The sequence below is a fragment of the Eublepharis macularius genome, chromosome 7, assembly GCF_028583425.1.
Source record: "Eublepharis macularius isolate TG4126 chromosome 7, MPM_Emac_v1.0, whole genome shotgun sequence".
NCBI lineage: Eukaryota > Metazoa > Chordata > Lepidosauria > Squamata > Eublepharidae > Eublepharis > Eublepharis macularius.
In genome coordinates, this window is record NC_072796.1 from 95,941,130 (window position 1) to 95,950,257 (window position 9,128).

The window sequence follows — 9,128 nt, forward strand, 5'->3', positions numbered from 1 at the left end:
TTATCCAGCTGTAGTGATCCATGACAGAAACAACTGCAGTTCAGTGCATTTATCTTAGCTTTGTGCTGTTGAATTCAGCTACAAATTGGGCTGAAAATTGGAACATATTGCAGTTAAATGTGCCTGTGGAAAAGTCACAAATGTTTCACTACAGGGATACCAGGATCTAGGCTGATGAAAGCATGTAAAAGATAATTTATATTGTTACTCTCTATAACACTTTTGTGAGACAGTTGTGTGCCATGTTAACTGTATATGAAACTAAAATCAGATTCCAGCCAACAGCAGTTGATATGCTTGAGGTCCTACCAAGAACCACTGACTGAAGATACTGGGATGATGTCCCATTTCCTTCCTTAGTCAGAGACGTCTCTGCTAGCAGTAGAAGAATGCAAGTTTCTGTACTGCCCTCAAATGCCTCTCCCATCAGGAAATGGGAGATCACCCCAGAAGCCACTGAGACAAGTAGGGTTGAAAGAAGTGTGCTCTGCTGTGCCACTGGGTTATCCCTCTTGTTAGGAAATGTGAAATCATCCCAACTTTCCCCCCACATCATCACAAAGACCTTATGGGGCAATTTCCCAGTTCTTTCCAAAGTAAGTTGAGCACAATTCTCTTGTACTTCTTTTTACCTTACCAGTACCGATCTTCCTTGAAGCAAGAAGAATAGTGGTGCTGTTGAGTCCAAAAGGAGTGCACAAGAGGAAACCACATACTCTGATCCTCCAGGGTCCCAATATCCTGATCACTTCCCTACAAAGCTGCTTTTCATTTTAAAAAAACATAAGCGAAAAAGATATGAAAGTCAGTATATATAGTTTGCCCTTAACCATTTTATATCACTAATGACTTTTGATGGTGTTCGCATAATATTGGTTGATTTGCTGCTTGAGAAGTATCGTGCTGTATAGTACCTTGTGTGTTTTCCCTTTGCCTTTTACATTGTGTTAGGCAGATCCTTTAAATACTGTTCCTATTCTCTACATCCTGTGCTATGAAGTTAAGAAATTGGTCATTCACTGGGGTATGATGGAGAAGGATGTCGGGGACGGACACAGCCCCTCTCACTGGGTGCTGCTACCTTCAGGCCACCACCTATTAATATTATTGTAAATCCTCAAATATATGTTAAACTGCCTAGTTTATTAATGTTAAACTAGGCCACTGTAATTTTTAACCAAAAAATAGGGTCATTGTCATTTTTTATTGAATGTATTAATGGTGGACAGAAAATCTGAGTGAAGTTAACAGAAAGAGTCTCCTTCTATTTTGATTTTTAAAAAAGGATTAGGAGGACTTGGTTGAACCCAGAAGTAGTGCTTAATCAGATAAGTTATTTGCTTCCACATAGACAGTTGATCTTGTTATGGGTTCCTGTTGTTACTTTTGAGCTATGTGCATCTACGTTTTCAAATATACTACTTTTTCCTTTACAGTTGAGTCTTATATATTGTTTCACTTTTCTTGGTTCCGTCCACACCTTTCTCTAAAAAATAATATATATTTATTTTGCTTTTATTTCTTTTTCCTGTAATAAATCAATGTGCTAAAACTGTGACGAGGGCTTTTAAAATGTAAGAAGCCGCATGCTCAAAAACAAGATGATAGCAAATGTGTTACATAGTGAAGTTTAGGCTGTTGTCAACAATTTCTTCATCTTCTTTTGTTACAGAGGACAGTTATGGCATGGATGGGAAGGCTAAGCTGCCAAACTTCACTGAAAATGTCAACTGGCAGGGACTGGAAGATTTGTACAGTGTGAATGAAACCTTATATGAACCCAGAAATGACTACCAACTAAGTCCTGATGACTGGACAAATTACTTGAAGGATGTAGATAGAATCTTTGCACTGCTGAACAGTTACTCTGAGCAAAATGGAAGAGCAAAGACTCACACTGCTCATCCCAGTGGCTATTTGGATGAATCATCTGCACCATTGTCCTTGCTGGAAATGAGCTCTGCTGGATCAGATGAAGGTTCAAGTTGGTTGACATCTCATGAGGAACAGCCTATCTTGCCAACGGATTTGGGGGCCCTGGCTATGAGAGCAGTTACGTTACATCAGGAGAGCACACTTGAATTAAGCAATGACATTCCTGAAAAAAGGAATCCAAATCCCACACACTGGAGTAGTCACCAAGGAAAAACATGGCTGGAGGCCGAAGACCCAGTTAGTTTTGAAATGGGTTTTAGTGGGAATGATTTGACAGAGCTGGAGTCTAGACATAGCTTCATCTTACAACCAGTTAGCATTCTTCAGAAAGATTCTGCCCCAGGCAGTGACTCTGCAGAAGATATTTTTGAAGAACAGATCTATCTTCCCACAAACTCAGATGAAGCAGTAATTCATCAGGCGTTAAACACATTAATTGTGGAGCATAAAACTGAGAGAGCGTTGGAAAAAAGGGAACATTTTCCAGAAGAATCTTCACAGTTTGTAGCTATAGAAGGCAGTGCCTCGTTTCCCCTATCCTCAGATTAAGTCATGCAAACCCATTTACATTCTTGTTCATTATGAATTAGTTGGCAAATAAAAGTAGCCCTGACAACTGACATTCCAAATTATATTATTGATACATTTCCATAGTAAATTAATGAGCCTGAAATGTGTGTTTCACACACACGTGCCATAAAACCTGCCATTTTGTTTAACTGTAGTGGAAGGAGTCCATGTTTAAGTCATTTTTACAGTAAGAACACTATTTTCTAAACAACTACGAAGACCTCCTCAAATGAGTCTGGAATTTTGTATTTTCTCAGTTCTGAAAATAGTTTGATGCCAATGAATGTTTCTGTCCATTTAAGTTCTCTGAATAATACATTTTTGATTTGAAAAAAAAATTAATCACTGGAATTTCATACTGTCAGAGTAAAATTATCTTGCACTTTTATAATGCTTGCCATACCCTTTATTAATTTGGTACTCTTCATTCTTTCTTTGCTAATGATGTGTAATTACAATACAATAAAATAGGATGTCATAGAAGCAGTGTGCAGCATGAAGTGTGAAAATCAGTAATCCAAATTGGAATAATTTAAACTTTTATGTTCTGATTGATTTATGATAACTTTTTCCCTAAGAGAGATAGCTAATGAAAGATTAATACAGGAGGACTTAAATTGATTCAGACTTTGCTATGTAGGCTTATAAGTAATTAAGCTCTGCATTTTCTAATTCTTTTTTTATTGTAAAGGAACTTTAATTTCCATTAATCAAGTGAGAGCTGTGACATGCTCAGGAAAGTAGTTGTTTCATTTAAGACACTGGAAGCACTTAAAATACAAGCCCCAAGCCAAAGAAGGGGTCTAAGGAAGCAGAAATGTGCTTACAGTTTGGTTGTCTTCCTCAGTGACATACCTACATTTTTTATGACATGAAATGCATGGGAGGGGTGGGACTACTCTGCCTAGTGCAAGGCTGCACAGTCAGTTCCCTTGTATCTTTGCAGTCATAATGCTCGACTGTAGCTATGCGTCTTGCACCTCTCTATTTGTCATTCCTTTTAGTAAAGAAAAGAAACTCATGTGCATCCATCTCCAATTAAGTGAATAATGAAACGTGTGTATGCCAGAGCAGTGGAGTACAGTTGAACAGAATAGCTGAAAGAAATGGTAAAATCATATGAAAACTGAATGTACAGTGAACAAAATTTTTTTTTATTACAACTCCTTCTAAAGTTCATTGCTACACTATACCAAACACTTTTTCTCTTAGCTGTTTTGAATACCATTTAAATTTTTTAGAATATCCATTTTAAGCATTTTTTTTAAAAAAAACCCTGAACATCCAAAGAACACGATACAGTGAAACAAATCATCTCAAAACCATACCTTCCAGTTTATAATTGATGTTTTAGGTATGTTAGTGGGGAAAGGATGTTTTTGAAAAATGTTTCAAAAGGCAGCAGTATATTCTACTTGGGCATTTAATAATTTCCAGGAAAAGTTTGTGATAGGTTCTGTAAACTTGTATGTATTATGGGCTGAGTGACAAAACAAACCTATTTATAGCCATGAACGCTTGTATGTTGCTTTTTATATTATTAGGCTTCTGTTCTTGTAAAATATTCTGCAATACATTTATAGAGTAATTCTGACTTCAGGAAAGTCTAGAGGCTGTATTTCTTGGAATAGTTGCTATACCTGTAATCTGCAAAAAGTTTTCATAGAAAGATTCCCTTTTTTTAAAAAAATAAAGGAATTTAATTCATAACCCCTGCATAAAAAGTTAGGACTGGAAACAGACATTCCTGATTATCTAACAGTACATGTTTTGATATTTTGCAGTTTTTGAACACTTTATTTCAGTACGCTTTACAGTGAGTGGCCTGAAGGTAGGTGAATATCATTGCCCTGTATAGTAAATACGACTTTGGGAGCTGAGATTTGAATTGAGGGTTCAAGAACATTCCTGTGGTCATTCTTCTTTGGCACTGTTTAGCTACTGCATAGTAAATAAAAAACAATGTTTTTCTTGATACAGCTAGGATTGAAGAACTCATAGTGACAGCTGTGTTTTCACTTGATTGGAGATCTACATATGAATCAAAATTCCATCATTAAAACTTCTGAGAGTTATGTGTAGCTATTAGTTTTCCACAATATGGTGTTTTTAAAGAGATGTACAGCTCAATGAATCTATATAACATAAACCATTTAAAGGTCTAACTTTGCAGAGAGGGGTAACTAAAAGGCTGACTCAACAAGTAGAATCAGTCAATAACTTGACCAGGAGCAGCACGAAAGTATGAAAAGGGGCCAGGTATTGAGATGAGTCATCATAACTTCAGTCTCCAATGTCATGATTCATCAGAATCACACACACATACCCATTTATTTTATTTATTATTACTATTGTTACTATTACTGTTACTATTTATTTTTCCTCTCAGAAGGCACATAAACTGCTTGGTCACAAGAACCAACAGTGCTGTTCCTTATCAGCCATTGGATGTCACTGTAACACTATTTAAGTCTGTTCTGGTGCTGCATATTCAATCCCTGTTATGACAATGGTATTTTCTTATCATTCTAAAAGTTAGAACTGCTCTTTGAAAGCTGCTTTGGTGATGTACTCTGCAGCATCTGATGTTCAGTCTTTATGAAAGATTTGGTTTTGTTGTCATTCAAAAAATCTTTCACTGCAGGGCTAATATTTATGTGTATGCAGATACAGTACCGTTGAATGACATAATTTTGTTTGCAGCAAAAATTTGTTTAAAGGCAAGACAGATTTATTTGAATTGAGGCAATTTACAATCAGTTGCTGTCATCAAGAACAAAAAACCAAATTCAAGTCACTGGATTGTATCCTACTGCATAGCTAAAAGAGGTGTGGGTGGAGCACTTGGAATACAACCCACTGATTTAAATCCCCATTTTTGTAATGTACATTTTCTGAACCATAATGTCTCCTAGAATAAGTAAAACACTAGTACCCTGATCTGGAGAAAGGGATATCCTTCTGTAGCTTTTGATACAGTTTATCATACCATCCAGTTGATGTGTTTGGAGGCAGAAGTAGGTATCTGGAATGTGTCTTGAACTGGTTTGAATGGTTCCACAAGAAATGAACTCAAAGGGTTACTTTTGGAGACTATCTTTAATGTGGGAGTTATCCTGCAGGATTCCACAGAACACATTCTTATCCCCCATGTTATTCAACCTCTATGTAAAGGAGAAATCATTCATAGTTATGGAACTGGATGTAATCAATATGCAGATGACACCCTTGCTCTATATCTCACTATCCAAATCCCCTGGATATACAGTAAAGGTTTTGATTTGCTGTCTGACAGCTATGATCAAATGGCTGAAGGCAAACAAATTGAAACTGAACCTAGACAAAATGGAAGTAATGCTGTTTGGAAGGGATGTTGTACCCTTCTTTCAATGGGGTTCACTGACCCTTGAAGACTAGGTTGTGTGGGGTTGTACTGGATCCAGCTAGAGAAACAAGTTAATGCAGCTGCAAAACAAGATCTTCTTTCGACTCCAGAAGATTGCCCCCTATCTTGATCTGGCTGCCTTGATTCATGCCATGGTAACTAATATCAAGACTAGACTACTGTAATGCATTCTACATAGGTCTCCCCTGAAAATCAACTTGGAGACTCCAGTTGATGCAGAATGTCACAGGTCAGGAGCTAGGTGAAGAAGGCAGGCGTATTACTCCCATTCTGTAGTCACTCCCCTAGCTTCCTATTAGTTACTGGAGACAAGTCAAAAGTACTGGCTATCTACAAAGCCCTTCACAACCTTGGTTTCTCATATCTGCACGAATGCCTCTCTCCCTATGCTCTACCATGGCAGTTCATTTATCTGAACAGGGCCTTCTGCAGGTGCCATCTCGAAAATGGGCAAAACTAGCAGTTTTCCATCCATGTACATTCTCTGTTGTGACTTCCTCTTTTTATAGAATGGCCTGCCTGATGAGCTTAGAAGGGTTCCCACTCTCCTGGCTTTCTGCAAACTGTGCAAAACTGAGTACTGGAACCTTTTTGCAGGGTGGAAGGAGGATCACCCAAGTCCTGATGGAGGGGAAATTGGTAGAAATCAGCACAGTCTTATATATGAGTATAGGCACTTTTTTTTTTTTTTACAAAAAAAGCTCATGTGTTAAGTGATGCTATCTCAAAATCTTCCTTGTAAAGATGTATTGTCGAAGGCTTTCACGGCCGGAGAACGATGGTTGTTGGGGGTTTTCCGGGCTGTCTTGCCGTGGTCTTGGCATTGTAGTTCCTGACGTTTCGCCAGCAGCTGTGGCTGGCATCTTCAGAGGTGTAGCACCAAAAGACAGAGATCTCTCAGTGTCACAGTGTGGAAAAGATGTAGGTCATTGTATCTACTCAGGAGGGGTGGGGTTGAGCTGAGTCATTCTGTAAGAGTTTCCCAGGGTGTGGAATGCTAATGGCGGGAGGCTTCACTGTGAACAGAGCATGGGCTCCAGTTCTGAAAAACACCAGGCCAACAAAACACTCCACACCCGACAATAGCCCGGCAGAGAAGATTAGCACATCAAGCACCAATCCATATGCAAAAGAACCGCCTCGGGATACAGTGAAGCCTCCCGCCATTAGCATTCCACACCCTGGGAAACTCTTACAGAATGACTCAGCTCAACCCCACCCCTCCTGAGTAGATACAATGACCTACATCTTTTCCACACTGTGACACTGAGAGATCTCTGTCTTTTGGTGCTACACCTCTGAAGATGCCAGCCACAGCTGCTGGCGAAACGTCAGGAACTACAATGCCAAGACCACGGCAAGACAGCCCGGAAAACCCCCAACAACCTTCCTTGTAAAGGTTTCTACTATTTCCCCCTCCCAATACTACAAAGTCAACACAATATTCATAATGATGTCGTTCTCCTCCATGGAGTGATTTGTCACACAACTAAAGCATATTTGTTTATTGAGAAGTCATTTTTATTTCAAAATATCAAGTGTTTCAGGGTCCTCTTTGCAAATACATGTTCACAACAAACGCTGTACATATCTTGCATAAAGGTTTTGAAATCCTGCTCCATTGAGACGTAGTTATTAATTTAAAATATCTCCACTAAAGGAACCTACTTTACACTAAACAAATTAACCAAATCAATTTTTTTTTATCATCGCAGGCACAACTGATACAAATGCCTTCCCTTCGTACACACTCAAATGATTATTCAACAAAGTCTTATTAACTAGCTTGCCCCTTGATTAATACTAAAATGTTTCCCTTTCAGGCATCACATTTGGTAATAATATACAAGATAACTGCTGTTTCATTTGCAGCCAAAGTGGCCCTTGCTTCATTGGGAGTATGCAACAGCAGCAGCAGAACAAAGGATCACATTCAAAATTGCATATTTCTTGGAACAGTTCCTTTTCATTCATCCCTGTATTTTTATTTCATCCAGAAATATTGCATCTTTTCAGTAAGTCTCAAGCAAACATTTAGTAACTGCCCACTGCACAAAAGATTTGTTCCAAGCATAGGTTTTTGCAAAGGACATAAACAATTACATTCTAAATACAATTCCAAGAATGTGGCTGGCTTGTCTGTCTCCACAGCTTTGGAGAACTGTATAACACTATGTCTGAATCATTAACTTGCTGAAGAAACATGTTATATTTGCAGCTTTAGCAGTGGCCAGGAACACAGAGATTGGCTGTGAGCTACAAACAAAATCAGGCCTTCCAGGTAAGTAAGTAACGTAACACACGATATACTAATATAATTTTGGCTCTGTTACAGCTAACTGACCAACTTGCAGGGCAAGAATGGGCCCAACTTAATGTTTATGTGCATTTATTTTGTTAGAAAACCGTTAGAATGCTGTAAAGTAAACACATGCAGTTGCTGAAATTTAGTTCTTGTGCCCTTGGAAAAATAAAATCCATTCGCACCAGGCCAACATCTATGCCTCTCAACATCCAATTGAGTGTGTTGCACTGGAGAAACAATTTTCTCTCTGCAGCACTAAAAAAGGGGTTTAAAATTCAAATGCCACAAGGCCAAGCATTTCACCCTCCAATTTTTGTCCATGTATCTGCGTATAACTATAGTAGTAAGATGTGCTATAAATATGTAGACTACACAATAATTTTAAATGTACAGATAAGCTCTGACTGTTAACACTGGAGGCAACTGTGCATTGTGAGGGTGAAGCCAACACTGAATTGATTGGATAGTATTATTATTTATACTATTATAAACATTTATTTACATTACTACTTATGGCGGCTGTCTACATTATATATATATACATACACATCTGCAATATCAAAATATTAAGACTTGAATACTGGGGAAGGCTACACTCTGAAGTACGGTTTGTAACGCCAAAAAGCCATTTCCAGTAGTTCTTCCATAGCTAAAAACAAGGCCATCAGCGGACCAGCAAGTGACTGAATACCTATCTAAAGGAAACAAAGGCCCAGCCAGGCGGGCAGCTGCTGTTTTGGCAATGACATTGATAGTCAAATTTCAGTGACTGACATGTCCAAGAAATGTGGCTTCAACTGACACAAGCCTGAGCCCTGTTCTGATTGAACAGAGGATAATTCGTATCATTTGCTTCAGAAATTAGTAATTTGTGGGTTTGCAATACAGTCACTCAGTACAGGGCCTTCTTGA

The 9,128-nt window shown here is 38.4% G+C and overlaps 1 protein-coding gene across 3 annotated transcripts in view; it reads left to right on the top strand.

The window, feature by feature from the left end:
• SULF1 (sulfatase 1) overlaps positions 1-4,209 on the top strand; it is a 61,404-nt gene extending 57,195 nt beyond the window's left edge. Inside the window, exon 19 of one of the 3 annotated variants that reach the window (XM_054984735.1) lies at positions 1,673-1,801. In XM_054984735.1, the coding sequence (XP_054840710.1) occupies positions 1,673-1,703 (31 nt within the window). In that variant the 3' untranslated portion in view covers positions 1,704-1,801. Of the gene's footprint in view, positions 1-640; positions 737-1,672 lie in introns of those variants that run through there. The other 2 variants (XM_054984734.1, XM_054984733.1) reach the window with 2 other exon arrangements.
• The last annotated feature ends 4,919 nt before the right edge of the window (positions 4,210-9,128 follow it).